Below are 22,300 nucleotides of genomic sequence, written 5' to 3' on the forward strand. Positions count from 1 at the left end.
ATCTTTCAGCACCAAAGTTAGGTACATCGCCAAACTGCAAACGTACGATACATATTCTGGCCGCTAGATCCCCTGTAAATAAGGAAAGTGTCGAGGCACGTGTTATCAAGAACAGTGGCGACCTGCCACAGCAGCTTTCCAACAATACTTGCTCGCTTGTCTCATGTGAAAACGCCAGCATGCACTCAGTTTCCCATTCCGATACCAGCATATCTCCTCCCGGTTTTTCGCACATAGCATTCACAGCTATCGCCACCAATCCAGTTGCGATAAGGATCTTTTGTTTCACAGCACGTGGGGGCCTAGTGCCATTGGAAGCGTACTGCACGCTTCCTCGAACACTCGAACTCGAACAAGCCATCCTTCCCTGCAGGCGGCACGAAATGAGAGTCATGTTTCGTTCTAGCAGCGTCACAGACATCGTATTCCACCGTAGCCCACCGGCTTGATTTTTCTTACCGGTTCCAGTCACTGTATTAAACCACTACACAATAGGAAAATGAGCTGCGCCTTGTGTCACTTGGGTCCCACCAGCTCGACGTATGTCAGCGTCTCGTGCAGCAACAATTAGCACCGAGTGGGCACATCACAACTTCCCGCCAAAATGCCCTGCTCAAAGAAGCTGCTGACTCGGGCCGAATTTCGGGAGATGAAATGTAAGCTTCCCAAACCTGCAAAAATGACAGCGTGAGTCTCGGGTTGCTCGGGGCCCCACCAGCTTGGCACATGTCGGTGTCTTGTGCTGCAGCGATTTACGCAACACTTCGTACAGTAAAACCTTGTGAAACCGTACCCGCTCAAACAGTAGCTTTGTTTTAAAAGTAGTAAAGTCGAATCCCCGACTCAGCGGCCATTGAACATAATGCGTTTTGTATCCGCATAAACCGTACCAGCTTATTGCGTATGTATTGGTTAACACATAGTGTTTCCACTTTTCGTTGCGCAAACACAGCGGTGCTACGTCTCCATCGGGCGGCCCGGCAGAACAACAAGCCTCAGAGATCAGCACAATGGCCTCCAAAAGCCATGTGCATTTGCACGTGAAGCCACATCAACATCAATATCATTTGGGCGCCATGCCAGAGAGCATTGTCAGTTGGTTCTTTATTCTATGGCATTGTGGCGTCGTGCAAGCGAGAACTCACGTCATGCCGAAACTCGGATAAAGAAGACGCCGGGTGCTTAGCATAGAAGAAAAATTAGGCATCATTCATGCTGTCGAACGTGACGCAAAAAGTCGACGCTTGCATGTGACATGGGTCTACTGTTGACTACGGTGTCTGGCATTTGAAATGTGAAGAAGTTGCTTGGTAGCGCTGCTGCGACCACGAAGAGATGTCGGCTACGAGGTCTGACTTTTCACCATCGTTGCCTTTGCTGTTGTCGAAGTGTTGCTTAGCGAATGTGATAAGGACGACACGAAAAGTGACAGCACGGGCGATTCAGGCTCGACAGTGGCAGAAGCTGTGCGTTACGTCAGCCTCATGAATGCAATCGTCGTGACGAGAACAGCACCCCGCAATTAAAAGGTGCCCCGTGACTTCTGCAAAGCTACCGCACCTGTGCACGGAGAATATGCAACACCAACGAGGAATCTGCCATGCGAGTGTTTGCAGAGAAGAGGGGGCTGGCTGAAAAGCTGGCTCACAGCTTCAGCAAGTTTGAGGCTGCTGTCGTCATTGCTAGGCCGCCGCAGCATCAAACGGAAATAACACGTTTGCCGTGCGAAGTAAATAAATACTGCATGTTTTTTCCCTTTTCATCGCACTCTCTCGGAGTTCTGTTTTTGACAGGTAAGTGGGCGATCTCATACTATTTCGGTTAAGCAGTACTACCGTTTAGTACATACTTTTTCCGAGCTCTGGCCAACTACGGTTTCACAAGGTTTCACTCTATTCACGAATTTCAACTACAGTTGAGCACGACAGATTTTGTTAGTGACTTTGGATTGTTTGTTTTCCCAGTCAGCACGTTCTTTTGTAGTGTTTTCCGAGATGCATAAACAACGTTCTACTGTGTCCTACGAAATACAATGGCTGTGAAAGGCGCCGTATTTAATTTCAACCAGTTGGGACCAACCACCCCGCCTTTCTTGTGAATAAAATCTTTCCCTCAAAACGCAGCCTGCCCCCACCAAAACGCAGCCTCTCTGGCCATGGAAAGAACCAACAGGAAGAAATGGATCTGGGCACAGCTTGTGAAGCACAGAATAGACAACACAGCTGGGACCAAGAGACCAAGAAAAGTCAACACGGCTGGAACTGCCAGAAAAGTGTATGGACTGAGAAGGTCAGGGAATTCACAGAAGCATGATGGGTACGGAAGTCGTAATACAGGGGTGACTGGAGTGCACTCTGAAACTTATCTCAGTATCTTAGTCCAACAGAGGACATCGTGCAGCCAATAACTGGATGAGGACCGTTATTTAATGGGACACTGAAGAGAAATAACCCCTTTTGTACCTTGCACGAGCTGGGTTCATCCACGCATTTCTGGTAAAAAATGGCTAAGGACAAGCTCAGTTTGTTGACAGCACTTTTCACTTTCTAGCAATGCCATGGGTGAGGTTAGTTTTGTCTCAATGCTTTGTATTGCTTTTGAAAGATGGCAGCCCACAATCCGTGGGCAGCACAAGCAGATGCAATTTTTTTGAGGAAGTAAATCATTTTGGTAACTGGGGTGTAAAAATAATTTGGCCATTTTTGGTTAGAATTTGGGATATTAGTGTGGCACTGAAGGGGTCAAGTTAAGCTGGATTAGTAAATTTTTACTTCAGAAGCAAAATGGCCGTGCCTTACCACAAGAATCAATGTAAAAACGAAAGCATGGTGGCGGCGCTGCCCCGAAGCTTCGACACCAGCTTGTTGTGAAGAATAAATTTTGACAGTTTCAACTCTGAAAGATGGACTTCATAAAATTATGAAGAAAAATTCTGAAGAAAAAAAAAATGGAAGCTAGGCCTTCGTTTTGTCCTGCCAGTAATTGCCGCTTTATCTTTCAAGTCAATAGAAATTAGTTTTTTTTTAATTATCAGCCTATATTGATTAGTGTTATCCTTTAGTGTCCGTTTAAAAACTGTTTCCGAATCTCAAGGTTACTTCAAAAACAATGCATGTCTTTTAGAAATAGCGCACCAACGTAAGCCAGATCATGGCGATGATCATGATGGTAATGGCAGCAGTGACAGTGATTATATTACAACACCACGGCAAAAGATTTGATGCAGTAACATTTTCTTCTGCACTTTGCAATGTTTAAGTCGATATGCTGAATGCACATTATGTTTGCTGGATTACAGCAGTAGGAAAATCATTCTCATTTAAGTAACAATTCCAGGCATATATAAAACAATTCACAGCTCGCTTTAGTATCCTAGGTATCAAAGTTTAACTTGTCTGCAAAAGAAAGTGTGGTACAGTTGAACCTTGATTTAATGAGTACAGATATAGCGATGCAACTTTTAAAAGTTTTTCACTGATCTTAGCGCATAAAAAAATACGAGACATAACAAATTTATTTTGCAAGGAAATCGCATCATCTGACTTGTTTCCAAGCAAGCAGTCAGACACCCAATTACGTGCAGGACGTACCATTCTTCGGCTCCATCGTCCCAAAGACCAGTGCTTTTCTCGGCAGGCCTGGATGCGTCTGAGCGGGAGGGGAAAACACAAAATGACAACTGCTGTCATGCACTTGTTCTCTTTGTTCGGTTACAATTTACAGCTAGCCTTCAGATATAACTTGGTAAGGGAATTGTCTTAAGTTGAATCTCGCTCATTGATCTAGGGAAAGTCCTTCCGCTTTGCACCTAATTTCTTTTTCCACTGGTTAATTCGGAACACCTTCACACTTTTCCACCGGTCATTTCACATCAAGCACGTATTTCAACACTATATTAAATTGGGGCAAGTAAAAAAATGACATTCGGAACCAAGATATTATGAGGCATGCCACAGTAAATTACTGGAAATAATTAATGTAACCTGGGGTTCTTTAATCATTCAGATGAGGCAAGGTATATACAAGCGATTCTGCATTTTGCCCTCATCGAAATGCAGCTGCTGCAGCAAGGATTCTATCTCGCGACCTCGTGCTTAGCGGTGCAACGTCAAAGCCACTACGGCGCCGTGGCAGGAGTTGAGCTGGTAGGGGATCATTACAGTAACGGAGCACGTTGAGCACAAAGAAAACACCAGAAAGAAGACATAACAATAGAGCACTTGGTTGTAGCCAGTTGATAGTAGCTCCCTGTTAGTCTGTGGAATTTCGACTGAGCTCAACAGGTGTGATCGTGATTTCGGTTCATCAATCCTCTCATCACTGGATAGCTTTTGTCCTGCTATGACATTGGGGCACATACCCAACTAGAACGGTCTGCCAATTACAAACAACAACTTCTGTGAATCAGCATGAAACACTGCTTTTCCCTTGGGGCAGATTTGGATTCCCATAATCCAGGTGCAATACAGGTACTCGGTGTAAGGTGTCGTCACCAGTGATGAAAATTTGGAAGCCACGGTTTCTTGGACAATTTCACCATTATAGTAAATTACAAGGACAAGAACACATGCAAGATTGTCAATGCCACAGAAATTCACTTTAAGAAACACCAGTGAACCAGTAGTCAGTCACAGTGAATCAAAGTGATGCGGCTTCTTTATACATGTGCTTTCAACATTGATGCATGTTTGTGAACAACAGCATGCAAACAGCTGCGGCAGAGAAAATGTTGTAGTAGCACAGTAAACAGTCAATGCCAAGTGAAAGTGGTAAGCCAACCTTGGTGTCAGTACAGATCAATATGCTACTTTCCCTGAAATTCAGTTCCCATGGATACAGTCAGCATTCTACTTCATTCACCCTCTGTTCATGCCTTGTTTTGTTCCACTCACCAATACAACTTGTGAAGACGAGGGGCAATCCTGATGTGACAGTTTAAACCACCAAGAATAACCACCATCTCAACCCTCATGTCAGCTGGCCATGCCTAGAGCTTGCAAATATCTCAAGGACTAACCAGAGCTATAAACAATCAACATTGCACACTAAGACAATGCTACGACTTCCTCAAACACTTCACAGCAATTGACTGCACTACAGACACTGACTGTAAAATGCAATCGGGAGTCAGAAAAAAAAAAGCAAGCAATGCATAGCAAGCAGTGACTTTTAAAATTTTTTCTGAACTGCAGCTAACAGCTGCCTCCTACTACACAAATGGCAGCAGACACAAATGGTTCAGCAGAGGAGGCACAACTCACTCGGAGTGATGCTGCTCTCGAAGTCGCAGCCGCCGTACATGTGCCAGACCAGGGTCATCTCCCGCAGCGTGTACTTCTGTACGGGCTCGGGAAAGTTGCGCGGAGCTCGTAGCTGGTCCGTGTTGCGAGCAGAAGTCGAGAAGTAGTTCTCGTGTATCTCGAGTGGCTCAGAGACTAGCACGCGAATCTGGGGTTCACCGCTGCGAGGCTGCGAAAAGAAGACGTGCAAAGTCCGTGGGCCGCTTCGTCACAATGATCTAGACGGGCTAGCATGGGCAGACATTTAAAAGGGCGTAGGTTAGGAGGGTGTGTTAGTATTCCATAAGTGAGGTTTTTTTAGCGCACGAAAAGGGATGAGAGACAGAGGCAAGACGCGGACACAGCGCTAACTTCCAACAATTGTTTTATTCCACGAAGCGGTACACATACATATAGGTAACAGACAACAGCATACGCATGCGCATATGTACTGATTTGTAATCAAATGAGGCAGCAACAAGACATGTGTAATGGAAAGTTAAGATGATATCGAAGATGAAAAAACGACCATGCATTACCCCCCCAAAATTTTTTTTTTTTTTGTAATTGCAAGATTAAAATGTCATCTCCATCAGGCCACCCTCTGTGTCACATTTAAAAAATTGAATTCTTTTTTTGAAAGATCGATTGAAGGCGCGCTAACACAAGCGCTCCCCAAACTAGTGATCTTCGCCGCCTCAATAATCTCACGTGTTGTTTGCGTTGGGCTTCTTCCTATCAGAGTGCACTGATTATAAATGGGACTGCACCCATGCTTTCTGCAGTGAAAAGCCAGATGCCCCACTCCTCCAGTTCACACAGTATTTGCGTGTTCATGCAACCTATCATTTACGCACCTTCCTGTTTGGCCGATGTATTTTTTGCCGCACGACAGGGGCAGTTCATACACGATATTGTTCTCACAAAGAATGTAGCGTTCCTTGTGATTTGTCCAGCAACTGGGCTTCTCAGAACCACAGTAGCTGGCCTTGCACAAGTTGGACAGCTTGATTGGCGCTGAAAAGATGACGCTTACATTTGCGTTATTGCCAATCTTCTTCAGTCTGTGCGACATGTCGTGGATGTACGGTATTATTGCGCGTTTCTGCTTCACTCGCGCAATTTCCGGTGAAGTAAACTGCTCATCCTGTCGCCCGCGTTTTGCAGTCCTAAGGAGACCTTCGGCCACAGCTGTGATGATATGCTGCGGAAAGCCAACCTGTTTCAGGCGATCCACTTGCGCCAGAAAACTGGACAAACACTTGTGAGGACATGAGCGACGAAACGCATTCATTAGGGTTGACTTTGCGATGCCCCTCTTAACCAACTCAGAGTGGCCCTATGAAAATGGCAGTAGAGGCTTGTTTGCCCTTGGTTCATACGCCCAGCACACCTGGTGTCATGGAGATGACATTTGAACCTTGCAATTACAAAAAAAAATTTTTCATCTTCGATATCATCTTAACTTTCCATTACACGTGTCGTTGCCGTCTCATTTGATTAGAAATCATTACATATGCGCATGCATACACTGTTGTCTGTTACCTATACGTATGTGTACCGCTTCGTGGAATAAAACAATTGTTGGAAGTTAGCGCTGTGTCAGCGTCTTGCGTCTGTCTCTCGTCCCTTTTTGTGCACTAAAAAACCTCATTTAAAAGGGCCTTGCGCACACTTTTCTCCCAAAGTTCCTGAAGCAACAGCAAAGGTAAGAAAGCTAAACATACAAATTCGTGCTTTCACAGGACACCACAGCCCAACACGAAATAAGTAAAGATGGAAAAAGTACCGTATTATCCTGCATATAACGCTGCACTCCCAATTACAACACCCCGGAGAGAAAAAAACAAATTTGCACAGAGATAACTGCGCACAATAACACTTGAGTTTCCTCAGAAACCAAGTAGCCTCCATTCTTGGCCTTGCTTCGCTCCGTTTCGGTGTTGCATTTCATCTCGAAGGACATCGCTATTGAGGAGAAGCTCACATTACACACAGACAACCAATTTTCCTCCTGCACCACTCCACACATTGTAATGCAGCACACGCCAATTATAAGGCTACTGCTCTAGCCACTGCGTACCATAAACAGAGTTTTCAAGCAAACAAAGAGTCAGACACAAAGGTATTTACTTTTTTTTTGCAAACAATTGTTACAAGTCACATGCACCTTCACTCCGTCTTTGATACACCAATCTCAACACTAAATCTTCGTCACCCGGCCCGAAGCAGTGGCTTTCGAGCTAATCGAATGCTTGTCGCACGTTTTTTATTTGGAACCACAAATAATCCGTGAATGTGTCCTGCACGTTTGTTACAATGTTTGAACGGCCAATATTGTCATCCATCGGCAACAAGTGTTACCCAAGAGCTGAACGAATGGATGGACAGGAGAAACAGATAATGCCGACCCAGTACCGAGAGCTCAACTGCTAGCACAGTAAAACTAAGCATGCAGTGTTCAACACAGTGCCCCTACGAAGGACCAACATCAATAAGGAAAACCAACTCGTAACGCACTTACCAAAATGCCCACGCCAGGGTCATCTTCCAGGATGCAGAATTCCTCGTCAGAGTACGAAGACTCAATCGCCGATGTCCTGTTGGATTCCGCACGGCTTCGCGAGGATGTGGTGCTCGTCCGGAGGTTGTCGACTTCATTCGCGTGAGCCACTGGCGAAAAATCGACGTCACGCCGCACATTCCGCAGGTTGTCGACATCGTGGCGGAACTCCTCGTCGCACCTCGCGTCCCGAAATGCGTCGTCACTGTCGTCCTCGTTTTCTGCTTGGATGAAAGAAGCCGGCGAATCATCCTCTGCACCGGAATGTAAAACAGTGCCCAGAGGTCGTTGAAAAGAATGAAAATGACGATAGCAGCACAGAACTCCTTGCTTTGACTACGTGACGATTTTCTATGCAGTTGGTTACTGTTGCTTTCATGAAGCTCATCTAAAAAAAATTAATGAAATTATGGGTTTTACGTGCCAAAGTCCCAATTTGATCATGAGGCACACGGTAGTGGGAGATTACGAAATAATTTGGACCTTCTAGGGTTCTTTCACATGCACCTAAATGTAAGTGCGTGGGTGTTTTCACATTTCGCCTCATGAAGCTTTTTCATCCCATGTGAACTTAACCACAGGTAAAAATGCTTCCTGTAAGATTACCCAGAGCATTTTTTTTTCATACGTGCACCTAAATTCACATTCCAAAGTGCACTGATAACCATTTTGATAGTGGTGGCTGTTACAGGTTCATTCAGCTCTCGAAGGTTTTGTACGTCCACCTAAGCATACACCGTGCTAGCTACCTTATATGTCCTGCATAGCTGCTTCAGTTGAACTGCATGGAGGTTTTCGATAAATGTTAATGCAACGATTGCAGAAGTCCAAGCATGAACAGTAGGAACAAGAAGTCTAGTGAAGTACATGAGCGATGCTTGGGAACACGATGGGCAAATCCAAATTAACAGAATTCAAAAGCAATTTCAGAGGAACTGAACACATTCACAGATCTTGTAAACAGTGCGGCTATGCTACAACGGAATAAAATGGGGCACACTAACTGCATGCATGCATAATTTAAAACCAAATTGAAAAAACCAAAACAAAATCGCGAAGGACCATCAAAGCAGAACCTCAAAGTCACTCTCAATAGCAGCAGCTGCTTCCCTGCCTGGTTTCAAACTAAGCCTAGGGTTGCCATAGCAACAAACCACGAAATCAAGGTTGCTGCAGAAGTGGTGGAACCGCTGGTGGCGGTGACACCAAGTATCTACTTTGGTAGCTCTAGAATTTCCATGACATGCAGAAAACGAGGAGGAAAAGCTCACCGGTATTTGGCCCTTGTGAACTTGACGAGGAGCTGCTAGACTCGCGCATGGCCTCAGCCACGAGGGTCTGGAAGTGGTCCGCCATCATCCCGGTGACACTGCCAAGATGCTCGACGAGGACGGGGCCAGAGCCGCCACCGCAAGAGCTTGGCTGAATGGCAGGAGGAGGAAATTATCTTGCACTGTGTGTATGCAGCTGCTTATTATTCAAACAACTTTTGTCGAAGTTTGCAAATAGAGGAAGTTTTATGTAAGGAAAAACTGCGATCTATCCACTAAAAGAAGTTAACGAACGAAGCCATTCCGGCATTCTTGTGTAGTAAACCTTGAAGCCTCGCAGACGAAAAATTTGCCCTGGTCTGGAGAACCACGAATGCTGTCTTTCCTGGGGCGATCATTCTACCATCTGGGCTAACAAGAAGGCCTGTCCTAACCCATTTCTCATGCATATACTCCACTGTCCCATTGGCACCAACCAAAATGCAACCAGCAGGGTGCTTGGCTGTTCTGCAGCATAGCAGAAAGCAATGGGCACAAGAATCTGTGACCAACTCTGATCTGCCACAAGCAATGCAATGTTTGCGACACATTGAAGTCTATTCATGATCAACTGACCGTTTCATAACTACGACTCACAACATGTCAGAGACTGTTTGTGACACCACCAGGGTCTATTCCTGATGAGCTCCGATGCATTGCAAGCACACTGCTCGCAAGAGGTCAAAGTCGGCCATGACATCTCATGCCTACTGCTTTTTGCTAAGCTATGCAGTAACCATGTGCTTTGCCACTTGCATTTCAATCAGTGCCAATAGCGCACTTCAAACACAGCACACTCATGCCTGCAGCAAAGCAGCAGGCGGCATAGCAGCAAAATTGGTCTGCCTACCTCAGGTGGGGGGCTTGGGTTGCCCACAAGGTCTCCGTCGCTCGCGAGGTACGTCAGCAGAGCCTGCAGTGCCTGGCAGGAGTCCACGCAAGTCCTCAAGTTGGTGATGTTGTTCGAGGCCTTCATCTTGATGGACACCCGCTAGGAATGGACAGAACGCCATTAAACACACAGGACTGACCACTCGGATAGCTGGTCTATCACGGAGACTGGAAAACTTAGCAAAAAAAAAATTTGAACACAGACACGGAGAAGAGATGAGATCAAACACTTTATTTCTATAAACACACCAATTTATAAGCTCGTTCGAGCACCTGCGTCATGATACTTCATATGAATGTGCAAAGACACACCAAGAGCTACCACACATCAGGAGCAAGCATTAAAAAACTCGAGCTCAGCTTTGTACAATGCAGTCAACGCCTTTGCTTGTACCGATAATGGTAATGCTTGTTAATGAAGAGTTTCCAAAGACAACCGAGCCGTGTTGCTTGCAGACCTGTCCAGAATCCTGGCTTCACGAAACCACACTTTACGTCCATACTCGGTACTAATGTGAGCGACCAAATTCACATGCTTGTCTTTCTTCCTCACTTCTAGAGTGTTTTAGAACAGCATCCATCCTGGTCCGTGTCACAAATCGAGACGATCACAAATCATAACTGGGGTTCCGAATTCAGCAATCTGTTACTCGACAAAAGTGAATTAATACTACTGGAGCCTCCCTACATGTGGCACTTGAAATGAAGCTGCAAATGGTGCAATGAAATTAACTACAGTGGAACCTTGTTAAACCATATCCAATGGGCACATGAAGGAAGTATGTGCCAAGTGATACTACAGCTCACCCGAAAGGAACATGCACTTACCTGCCTGCGAGACGAAACATGCTTCTCAAGAAAACCAAGAAACCTTTTCATTTCATGGAATGAGGCTGCAAGAAATCCGTCACTTTCACTTACTGCTTCGGCGACCTCACATCGACAACTGCAGCCTCGAAGCCACCAACCTGAAGGCTAATGTACCTATTAACCCTCTCTTTTCAATAAACAGCCGCATCATATAAGTGCTTGAGCTGTTTCTGCGTCTGTCGGACACACCACCTCTTCTGGCCCAGAGTTTTCGTCCTCACCGTCGCTTGTGCTGGGCCACACGGCACTGACGGAGTTAACCATTGCAGGACAAACTCTCACAAGTTTCGAGGTTGTTGCCGGCATCACAAAACACAGAAAGAGCACTTGGTTGCTGCCGCCTTGTCGTTCCAAAGTCGTTCACAGTCGCTGTTGTCGTTGGTCTCTACGTCCACATACGCTTCGCTTGGGTTGATTTCCTGGCTGGATACAACAGTTCTTCACAGTTACAGCCTTCACTTGCTGCCAGGAATATTGCCATCATGCCATTGCTGCAAGTCTTGCCACTTGCTATTGCAAGAAGCCAGCGCATTCTTACGGTGCAGGTATGACAGCCTGAATGATTCCTTGGTTCAAGGGCTGTGACAGTGCCGTCATGTTTGATGCCAGGAACTCCAGCTTCAAAGCAGAAAGGTCCTACAGTTCCACGTGAGCCAGTGCGTTATTGACCGCCATGACAATATTTCTTCCACTCTTCCACCCGCAGCAAAGCAACAGTCAAGTAGGCACACATACTCGTCGAATATCTTCGAGGTCATCCAGGCCTTGGTGCTGCTGCAATAGAGCTCGCCTGATGGAAGTCGACCACCCGCGATGCGTCTCGATTTCGCGGCCTTGCAAATAACGAGGAGTGGCAGCTTTTTCGTCCTTGCCATGTTGGCCACAAATCCGAACGATATTCTATCCTTCTCTTGTTTGCCACCTGTCCACGATTCCCCTTTAAAAGTTGCAGTTCGGTTTGAAGACATCTTAAAAAAAAAGTGCCAATTTGTTCACATTGAATATGTCTTCCGGGGCGTACTCTTGCAAAATATGTTGCCAGCTTGCCACTGGTCCAATCTTCCGTGCCAATTTTGTCTGCTGCTGCACCTTAGCCAGAAACAGGCTTTGTGGTTAAGTTGTACCAGGTCTTAAATTTAGTGAGCCAGCCATTGCTGAAAACAAAACTGTCATAGCCCATATGTATGGCAAAGAACTAAGCGTTTTCGGTAGGAAGGGGTCCAGTTACAGGCAAGCTTTCTTGCTCTCATTTTTTAACCACTGCACCAAAGCCTCGTCGATGTCTGGGCAACTTTAACCCCGCAAGCAACAACGCTTGACATTGGATGGTGCACTGTTCAGCACCTTTTCTCTCACTCTCAAAATACCGGAAACACTAGTCAGTGGCAGGCCTTTCTCCCGAGTCAACACGGACTTCTTGGCTCCACATTTGGTGGCACTGATGATTTACAGTTCTTTGATGTTCAGCACGCTATGCTTTACTTGCCTGTTCGACATTGTGTGGTGCCGTTGTGATCAAACCACGTCCGCAGATCGTGTCGCCAATTTCAGCGCATGCCGCGCGCAGATCACCGTCACGAAATTCAGCACATGTGCAACTCTCTCCGACGACGGTGCCGCACAGAATTTCACGAGAGCACTCGCAGGCAACTCGATTTCGTGAGGAGGACGCTCCGTTGCGGCCTTCGAGATTACTAGTCCCGAGATCGTGCAAGGTGTGGCTCGGGGACCACAGCTCCGCAACAGCCACAAAGATGCATGTGCACGCATGCAGCACGTAGTTCATACTTGGCGCGCTCTATGCAGATTCAGTTGGCCATAGGAGCGCAAGACTGCGACTGAGGAGTATGAGTGAACGGTATGCGTAAACCGACAGCTACACAATATACCGCGCTATCACTTAACAGCTTAAGCGGGTAATAAACGCATTAATTAAAAGGCAACCGAGTCGGGGATTTGCCTCAACTACGTTTAATAAGAAACTACGGCTTAAGCGGGTACGGTTTAACGAGATTCCACTGTACTCGCACACTATAAAATTATGCCGCATGGTTTGCAAACGACGGATAGTCCCATGCGCTGGTGGATTTTTCTTACGTGAGTTGGTCCGCGAGGAGGTCCTAAAAACTGGGAAGTTAAAAAGACAAGTTTGAAGGAAATTCACAGCGTTTTGCCACAACAGCGCCACAACATGCCTGTCAATGAACATCGCAGCTTGTTCACGCACTTCTACAACATGACGATAGTTTGAAGTAATTGCAACAGCTGCCCATGCGTAACCGAAGCGCACCGTGTGACATCGCAATGCTGCAAGACCGAATTGTTGGCCATCTCGGTTGTTGTGCATGGAAGTAAACTAATAGGTTAACCGACTGGAGAAAAGCTGCAATCGCAGTGTTTGCTGGCTGGTGGTCCACGGGCCCAAAGGACTACCTCTAATATGTGGCAACACCAGTGAATACCGCTGCAACTACCGTATTTATTCGAATATAGGCCGATAGTTATTTTCAAATAATCATATGCCAAACTGTAAGGTCTTAGATTCGAGGATTTTAAAACGTACCAAGTTGTAATTCAAGATGATGAATACGGTGCATAGCTAGCGCCATCTAGAAAAGTCATTATCATCGTCGCTATTGGCCACGCCAGTAGCGAACTGAAGTACACAAGCGACGTCATTATTGTGACCTGTGTCGTATCGGCGTGCAGCGTGGCATTATCGTAATGTCACCAAACAGGCGATGCCCCTGTACCGCCACTTTCAAACGAAAAGCTGTGCTAGCACAGAGGCATAGTCGAACGTTCAAGGCAGCCAAGACTTCAGCATCGATGAGGAAAACCTCCGTTGTAGGAGAGAGCAAAGGGGGCGCTTTCTGTGTGTGCCGCAATGAGGAGATGACATTGATAAGGAAAATAAGTGCGCAATAACAGAGAGGAGCTGATCACCGAGCTGTGCCGCACTGTCTGCGCGTGCATGGGCACACGGATGCAAGCTTGCATGTGTATGCAAACGTGCGTGTGGTCTGGGCCATAGCAACGAGGCTAGCAGCGACGATAAGGTAGTGAGCTCAGTATGGTCATATTAAATAAATCCCGTTTTCATTTTGTGAACACTAATCACTTTTTTGTTCAGCCTACAGTCGAGGTAAGTTCTTTTACTTTTTCTGGCTTCGGACATTCGTGGGTCGGCTTAGAATCGGGGCCAGCCTAGATTTGAGTAAGTAAGGTACAGTAATACCTCGTTAACTCGAACTCGCACATCTCGAAAAATTGGCTAAGGCAAAATTTTCCGCGGCACCAAACCATTTGCTAAATGTCCCATGTATTTGTTGCCCTATATCTCGAAGTACTTTTGGGCCAAACTGCGGATATCTCGAAATCTTGACTAAGAGTGGAACGAAGATGCCGCCACCGAACCGTTTCACAAGATTCGCGCGATGCGGTCGCACCTGAAGTCCCTGGAATCTTTTTTCTCCTTTAGCCGCACCTACCACAAAGCCGATGCTTTCCCTAAACGTGAAGTTGGAGCATAGAGGCATATCTACTTTCTCAAGCAACCTAGTGGCACATCTTTCAACGGTACAAACATGCGCAGAGGCAGGCCCTGCAATAGCACGCTTGGTGCAGTTTGTCTCGTTCACTTTGTGCAGCGCATGCGATTTGCATATGCAGCGGCTGGTTTGACCGCTAAAAAGAAAAGGAACAGTGTGGTGTCTTAAGTATGCGCACAGCGAGAGCGGCACTGTCGACGCAGCCACTACGGCCAATTGGCGCAGCAGCCTGCTCGCCGAGTAGCAAAAGAGTTACGTCAACAGAGACATCTTTAACCTTGATAAGGCAGCGCTCTTTTACAAGATGTTGCCAAGTCGCACTTTCACACTGAAGGGTGTAGTATGCTCAGGAGGGAAGCAGCAGAAGGACTGAGTAAAGGTCCTCTTCAGAGCCAATGCAACAGGCGATGAAAAGATGCCTTTACTGATAATTGGCAAAGCACATGTGAGCAGGATGTGCCGGTGACAGGAGAACTTACGGACGCCGAAATCGTGGAAATGGCCACAAACGAAGGGGACGGCAAAGACTATGGTAACGACGATGAACCACCTCGAGAGGTGCCAACATCTGCCGAAACGAGGAATTTGCTGCGCTTGCTGGGAAATAAGGTTGAGTGCAGCGGCAGGGTAGATAGGCTCGTGCGATGCATCAAGCAGCTAGAGAACGCCTTCCTAGGCCCGAGTGCAACCGCAAAGCAGACCAGCATTACGCAGTTCTTTTCTGCTAAATGAAATGGCAGCACCACAAAACCTTTCAAATTTTTACGAAATGCAAGATTAGAAGCTGCCGTTGAAGAGCTGGCAAGCAGCTCTTTTTTTTTTTTTTTATGGAACTTTATTTTTCACGGCAATTTGCGCAACACTTCGCTTATCTTGAAAATCCGCTTATCTTGAAATTTTTCGTGGTTTTTACTACTTCGAGTTAACGAGCTATTACTGCAAATTATAGTGGCCTGCGACAGCCAACTTGCTACACCAAAGCCATGGTGTAAGACATGCTCTTTAAGTGTGGACAGAGCACCTTGCGGGAAAGACAATATCCTCTGTTTCGAAAAGGCACCACGAGATGACTCGCCGATCATAGGTCCATCATGTGAGATGCGGCAATGCTTTTCTACAGGAAATGTCCACTGTTCTGGCATCGCTTTCTGCGTGCTCTTGTTTTGTGCATCGAATGAAATGACATGACTGGGTTCCTCTGTCAAACCTTTGTTGTCTGCACATAGTTTTGTGCGAAGTCACCAAAAGAACTACTTTAGAAGCTACTAAATAGTAATTACTTTTGGTAGCTATTCAAATGTATCCTGCGAGTAATCCTTAGCATCCTGCCACGGACAAGGCAGAAAGATTCATGCCTGCGCTGTGCACATTAAGCTAGCAGACTGCATGTCTGCCAGTTGTCGTGGTAACACTTCCTTTCGCTCTACTTTTCACTGGTATGTTGCAGCAATTTTTCATTAGATCACACTACAATCATCAGTCTGTTTAAAAGTGGCATGAAGAGAGATTATCTGGACATGCTTGCAACAGCGTTCGTTGTGACATGTCCACAACTAAGGAGTGTATATATCTTGCGCCATGATTGACGCTAAACTTCCGCAGCCAAGTTCACGAAGTCTTTCATATGCAGCAGCTGTTTGCCTTTGGCCAGCCACCTTTGCCAATGATACGTGGAACATCCCAACTGGTTCACACCAACTCTTACAAAAACTTGTAGCATGTGTGTGTGTGTGTGTGCGCGTGCGTATGAAGTGAATCGCCACATTACGTGGCCCTATAAGGCATGCTATACAATGACATTGCAATGAGTCCCCACTAATCAAGTCAAGCAGGTTAAAAAATAAGAAGCAATTAACCAGGCATGTTTGCAGTGGCAGCACTCGCATACGCTAATGGCTGCGATGAAAACAAGCGAAGACGAGAGATGGAACGCGCGCACTCACCTGTCCTGGCACGTCAGTCGTACGAGCAGAGATGTCAAACAAGTCCGTATCCGCCACACAGACGTAACCTAAATGTAAACAGAGAGCAAAGGAGACTTAACGAAAGGGCTAAAGGGAAAAAAAAACAAAAACAGAATAACACTTTTCAACGCAGCAGGAAATACAAGTGACACCAATGAAGAACAATATTCAATTCCAGCATTCCATAAGCCAGCACTGATTATGAGGCATACCATAGCGGAGATTATTCCGTCAAAACTAATCGCCACAGCGATTAATTTTGACTGCTTCCTGCACTTAAGTAAAGTTTTCTTTTTAAATTTCACCCCACATCGAAATTTGGCCGCCGCAGCTAGGATTATACCCCCGACCTCAATCTCTGCAGTACAGCGCCATGGCCATTAACCCTTTCAGGCAACAATTCATTTTGTTGATTTAAAACTTACTTTCACCACATTTCTTACATCTTCAGAATCTTAAAAAATATACAGTTGCACAATACAAAACTTTCAATTCTTTAGTGAGTTTTGTCAAGTTGACAGAGTGTGGACGCCATGCAGAAACTCACTACTGGAGTATCAGCTATGAAAAGCACTAATACAGCCACTTGAAAATTTTGTCTGGTGCAACACATTATGAAAAACAATGAGAGAAACGAACCTGGTGCACATAAATACCCAACCGTCTACCTTACCACTTGTTTTTACTAAAACAGCTTGCAAATGTTATTCAAACTTGCAGCACAATTCCAATCGGAAGTGTTTCAAGATGCATGCGACACATTTTAAATGTTACCTTCATCAACGCATTTGTTGTTGACGCACAATTTTCACATGCACAATTGTGTACACAGCATCTCAAAGGGTTAAGCCATTCTGGTACGTGCATGCGCAAAATAGCAGGTTCTGCATCTGTCGTCAGTGGCAACCTAAGAAGGCAGTTGCAAACACACCACTGCCAGCGCAAAGGGAATTTCCATAAACGTGCCGTGCCTGCCAATTACATTCGCTCATTTCCCCGATGTCATAGCGGAGGTGAACTTTCAATACCGGTGCCTCTTGGGAGTTACATTTCAGTGCGTGAAGGCCCATAGGGCAGGCATACATAATGCATTTTTGTCAACCGAGCTTGTACCGAACTTTTAGGCTGTCGGCACGTAATACACCCTGCAGTCATCTACTAGACTGATCTCATGAGGCACTTCGTGAACGCGCATCTGTTTAGCGACCGCTATCATTTTGTTAGTGCTTAACACAACCTTGAGTTGACTGCAGAGGCCAACTGCACTGAAGTTTTATAGCCAGTGGACCATCAGGGGATGGGTGGGTTGCTTTTACATAAGTTGTTCTCATTTGTCAAGAGTATAATCTTATCCTCTTTTAATTTTGGGATCTGCACACTTTGTTCTTCACACTTTGCCATAAAAGAAAATGAAAATAGCTGTATGCTTTCTGCCATGGTTGCTATTCAGTTAGCTAAAGAATAACACCCCTGGCATTGCTCGTGGCTATGGTGATGTAGGGAAACTCACGTGGGATTGGTCTATTGGTGATGCAGTGCAACAATGACCAACGCGACAGACACAGCGAAAAGCAGAACCTCTAGCAGCCACAACTCATTCACTGCGAAAGTCAACTAACAGCACAACGATGATGTCCCGACAACATGACACTGATGACAACTACCTACTTTGGCACAAGAGTGGCGGCCCGACAAGGTCGACAAAGACTGTCGCAAGATGAAAACGATGATGAAATATTTACACAACAAACATGAAATATTTACACACAGAGAAGTAGCTATGATGCCTCAAGTATACCTAAATGTATCAACTCTGAAATGGCGGGCACAAGGGTCATTGCTACCGTTTCTTTCAAGTCACATTTCACAAGCCATAAATACTGTTCATGGGCAGTTAAAAAAAAAAAAAGGCTTCCTCCTTAAGGTAAACTTGACACTATGCGAAACCTGTTTTGCAAATACGTATACCCCAAAGACTGCAGCAATTTCATTACCGAAACAAGGCAATGTTATTTGCTGTATTCTGCCGAAGACGAAATTAAACGAATACTAGTTCATATGCGCAGCCATGACTTAATTTCGTAGTGCATTCAATGTGTTTGCACAAACTGTGGCGTATCTCGAGAGTCAGTAGTCATCGAGAGAAGGGGAAGGATAATATGTCCAACAAATGTCTCCTGTTAAACTACTTTCAAAGCAACAGACTGCTCAGCTCGTTAATTTTCATTAGCCCATATTTGACTCATAAAGGAGATCTTATAAGTAATTTTTTCCACCATGCAACCTCCTGCTGCGCCTTGACAGTTCTGAATCTCGTCAGCAGGCACGTAGCGAAATTTAATGTAACTGGGGGAGTAAAAATTTCCACGCTACCATTGGCCAAGTCGGGCGGGTCATCCTTGGACACCTTGTCAGAGATGTAGAGGAAGACTTCCTCTGCGATGATTCTTCAAATGAGAAAAAGATAAACATTGGCGAACAAAAGAAATACATACAAGTGAAGAAAACAGACGACATCACATTTAAGTTTGGTTCTGAAGATAAGCTGCTTGAAGTTTTAGTCTGGTGCTAAGTGTATTGTAGCATCATGCACCTGAGCATGTTCACGCCATCTTCGCTGTCACACACTGCATGTATTTAGAAACAGGAGTGGGTACACACCAAATCACAATCTCGCAAGCTAACTGCACATTTTACTAGCTCAAATTGGCACTCCAAATGAGCTAGGGAAACTCTGCTTGAATGTGTTGTTCAGCTGTCCACTGGTGCAATCGCAAACTGAAAGCAGAAACATATCAGCACTGATTCTGTTGCAAACAAACCTGACAAACGCACACACGTGTGCACACATTAATACCCCCATAACTCAGCTGGATCTTAGTCCAGCTGTCCACCAGGATGGGACCAAAACTCTGATCTTAGTTGCCCTTCCACCAACAAGCTGAGAGTGTCTCAGTGGTCTGAGCTTGAGCTCCGCACTGGGGACGAAACAGGCGAACAGTGTTTTAAGCTCACGGTATCAGCTGCCCGAACGTAAGAGCATGCTGCAGAAGCACTCCAGAAGGCTCAGGAGTGACCAGCCAAATTTAAATTGTACTCAACTAACGAGACAACTGCGAGGTTCAGAGAACTGAAGAGTGAATGCAGTCCAGTTTCTCAATGCATGACAGTCCCTGCTCAACGGGCGAGATTAGGTTGGGCACAGTGAAAAACTAGGCACAGGAAAGTCAAAAAGCCTCACCTGAGCTGTGAGGTGGTCGTGTTGGCAGTGATGTTGCTTGATATACTGAAGCTCTCCATCGACACTAGCGTCTGGTAAGGGATGTGCAAGGGCCTGCAACACAACACGAGATGACGGGACGCTCAATCAACACGTGCGCACGTTCTTGCATGCCTTATTTGTCCGCTCATGACACCAATTCAGGAAAAATAAATCACTTGTGTGCCAACTTAAATTCACACCCAAAACAACAAAGTAACAGAACTATGCACAGAGACATAAGCAGACATACACTGGAAAGTTGAAACTAATGTAAAAGGCACTCTCAACATTAACTATACGAAATTGTGCTAAAGCAAGTCGACATGATGTGCTCAATCAAAGAACTAGCAGCCACCATCTGTCAAAGCGCAATGGCATCAACACTACCACTGAGAGATAGTCGCTCAATTGACGAGTTTACCGTATATATTCGTTGTAAGGAAGACTTTTTTTTTCTTCGAGATTTTGACGAGGTGCAGGCCTTACACAGGATTGGGCCATTTGGTCCAATTTTTCACACGAGTAGCCTCTGATCACCCACCACCACAAAATTGAATGCTATCCTTTTTATAATGAATTAATTAATTCATGCATGCTACACACTTGACTACTTGCATTCGCTACAGCTGCCACTGCTGTTTACCTCTCGGTTTGCCGGCACACCAGTGGATTAGCTCATCCGTGGCACTGGAGATCTGTTAATTTCAAGTTCTTAACGATTAGAGCCGACGCCACCACACGCCACCATCGTTGTGGCCGCTGCTTGCTTGCCATGCTCCTCGGCGTACGTAACCACATTGGGCTTTATTAAATGTAGTGTTGAATGCCACCAAACACTTCCTCCCTGTTGCGAACTCCCGGCAGCTGACAAAGAAAAGACGCTGCCGGCAACTTGCACACTGCCACGGAGGGGCCGGTCGTGGCAGCACCCCGGATGTCAAAGGTCAAAACAGAACAAAACAGCTCTCACCATCTCGCAGCAACCCATAAAAATATGCTGTGCAAAAAATTTGTTGACCTATGCAGCATCAGTGCATAAAACCCAATTGCTTCTCGATTTGATTTCCCCTCCCCCGGCCCCACCAAATTTTTGGCTACCAAGCTGGGGGTGCGGCCTTTACACTGATTTATAAGGTATTAAATAAAGACTATTCTTGCGACCATTTTCCATCAATCTGTCGAACTTTCCTCCTGTTGATGGTAACTCATTTACACAGTGGTACTTTGTATACTGGTTGGATAAGGCCAAATAAGGCTCCACACAGGCACACAGAATTACAAGCCGAGGACCCAGGTCATTCCAGAAACCGTAATTCATTGCACACACACGGAGGAGATTAACTACGGCAGACACCCTAAGTTCTTTTAATCCCTTTCAACACAAAATGTTCTGCTGTCCAAATTATATAAACTTAGATCCTAGAACATGACCGATACTACACGGACCGTTAGTGTTCCAAAGCAATGCTGAGCTATGAGGGACCCCGTAGTGGAGAGCTCTGATTTTTTTCTTCTCTCGACCACCTGGGGTTCTTCTCGGAATTCAATGTGAATAGTGAAGCCAGACTATATCAGCTACTAGACCTGCTTATTCTCTTCATACGGCTTGAGGACATTCAGTATGTCGGCAGCACCGCCCGAGTGCTTCGAAACGACCAGTCAGACATGCCGCAAGAGAGCTACCGTTCCAAGAACATGCAGGGGCAAAAATATTCGAACCTGTAGTCAATGGCACAGCTGGAGAGGGTAAGGTGAAACTCAGTGACCACGCCGAGCGGCTTGTAGCCCAGAACTTCCTCGTCGACAACGTCGAAGAAGTCGACGAACTGCTTGACCCAGCTGCGCCGTAGTGGTGCCATGCGGTGCCTCAGCGTGGTGTCACTAACACCCACTGCGACCTTGATTGTCTGCAGAAAGGGCAAACAAGTGTAAAAAAAAAAAGAAAGAAACGCTCACAGGCACGGTATGGATAAACATTCTGTCTGTAAAATTAGTAAGCATGTAGCAACAGGTGCCGTAGCGGCGGGGGTGGCTCTGGACCGATACTGACCAGCTGGGGGTCTTCAACGTGCACCTAAATCGAAGTATTGACGAACGTTCTTGCTTTTCAACCGCAATCAAAATGCGACCGCCGCGGCTGTGACCAAACACAGGTAAGTGAGCTCACCTGGCATTTGATGTTACATTATTATTGTGGTATTCTCATCACATTTTGCTTTCGTCAAAAATCTAAAAAGAACATGCCCTTGTGTGTGTATAACCATGTTGACCCCTCTACTCTTGGTTGCAATAATTAACTGAGTAGTTGAACAACGATGTTCTCTCAGGGTATCTTGCGAGGTGCCGGCATCAAACCCTTGTCCAAGGGACGTCGTGAAAAACTAATGTCTCACCTTGACGCCTTGCGATGGGTCTGCACGGGTTTCGATGACTAGCGAGAGCATGTCGGCAGCTTCCACCTCGGAGCCCAAGAAAGACGGTGGCTTCATGGATGCCAAGCCGTCACCTGACCTGTACAGGACGGGTAGCAGTGTGCAATCCCAAAGGGAGCATACTTGTCCTGAAACACACACAAGAAAAAAAAAGGAAGTGAGATTGATGGTGGAGAGA

General features: G+C 45.9%; 1 protein-coding gene across 4 annotated transcripts in view; it reads right to left on the reverse strand.

Annotated features, from left to right (window-relative positions):
- The window catches only part of Atg2 (Autophagy-related 2), a 117,116-nt gene that overhangs the window by 24,170 nt on the left and 70,646 nt on the right, over nucleotides 1–22,300 (reverse strand). For 3 of the 4 annotated variants that reach the window (XM_050181520.3, XM_055072764.2, XM_050181519.3), the window contains 10 exons: nucleotides 22,084–22,250; nucleotides 21,410–21,597; nucleotides 19,670–19,762; nucleotides 18,802–18,875; nucleotides 16,408–16,475; nucleotides 10,003–10,143; nucleotides 9,114–9,264; nucleotides 7,804–8,096; nucleotides 5,262–5,469; nucleotides 3,591–3,648 (listed from right to left, as the gene is read on the reverse strand). In XM_050181520.3, the coding sequence (XP_050037477.2) occupies nucleotides 3,591–3,648; nucleotides 5,262–5,469; nucleotides 7,804–8,096; nucleotides 9,114–9,264; nucleotides 10,003–10,143; nucleotides 16,408–16,475; nucleotides 18,802–18,875; nucleotides 19,670–19,762; nucleotides 21,410–21,597; nucleotides 22,084–22,250 (1,441 nt within the window). The remainder of the gene's footprint in view (nucleotides 1–3,590; nucleotides 3,649–5,261; nucleotides 5,470–7,803; nucleotides 8,097–9,113; nucleotides 9,265–10,002; nucleotides 10,144–16,407; nucleotides 16,476–18,801; nucleotides 18,876–19,669; nucleotides 19,763–21,409; nucleotides 21,598–22,083; nucleotides 22,251–22,300) is intronic. The other variant, XM_050181521.3, reaches the window with a different exon arrangement.

Source organism: Dermacentor andersoni, chromosome 7, assembly GCF_023375885.2.
Source record: "Dermacentor andersoni chromosome 7, qqDerAnde1_hic_scaffold, whole genome shotgun sequence".
In the NCBI taxonomy this organism is placed as follows: Eukaryota; Metazoa; Arthropoda; class Arachnida; order Ixodida; family Ixodidae; genus Dermacentor; species Dermacentor andersoni.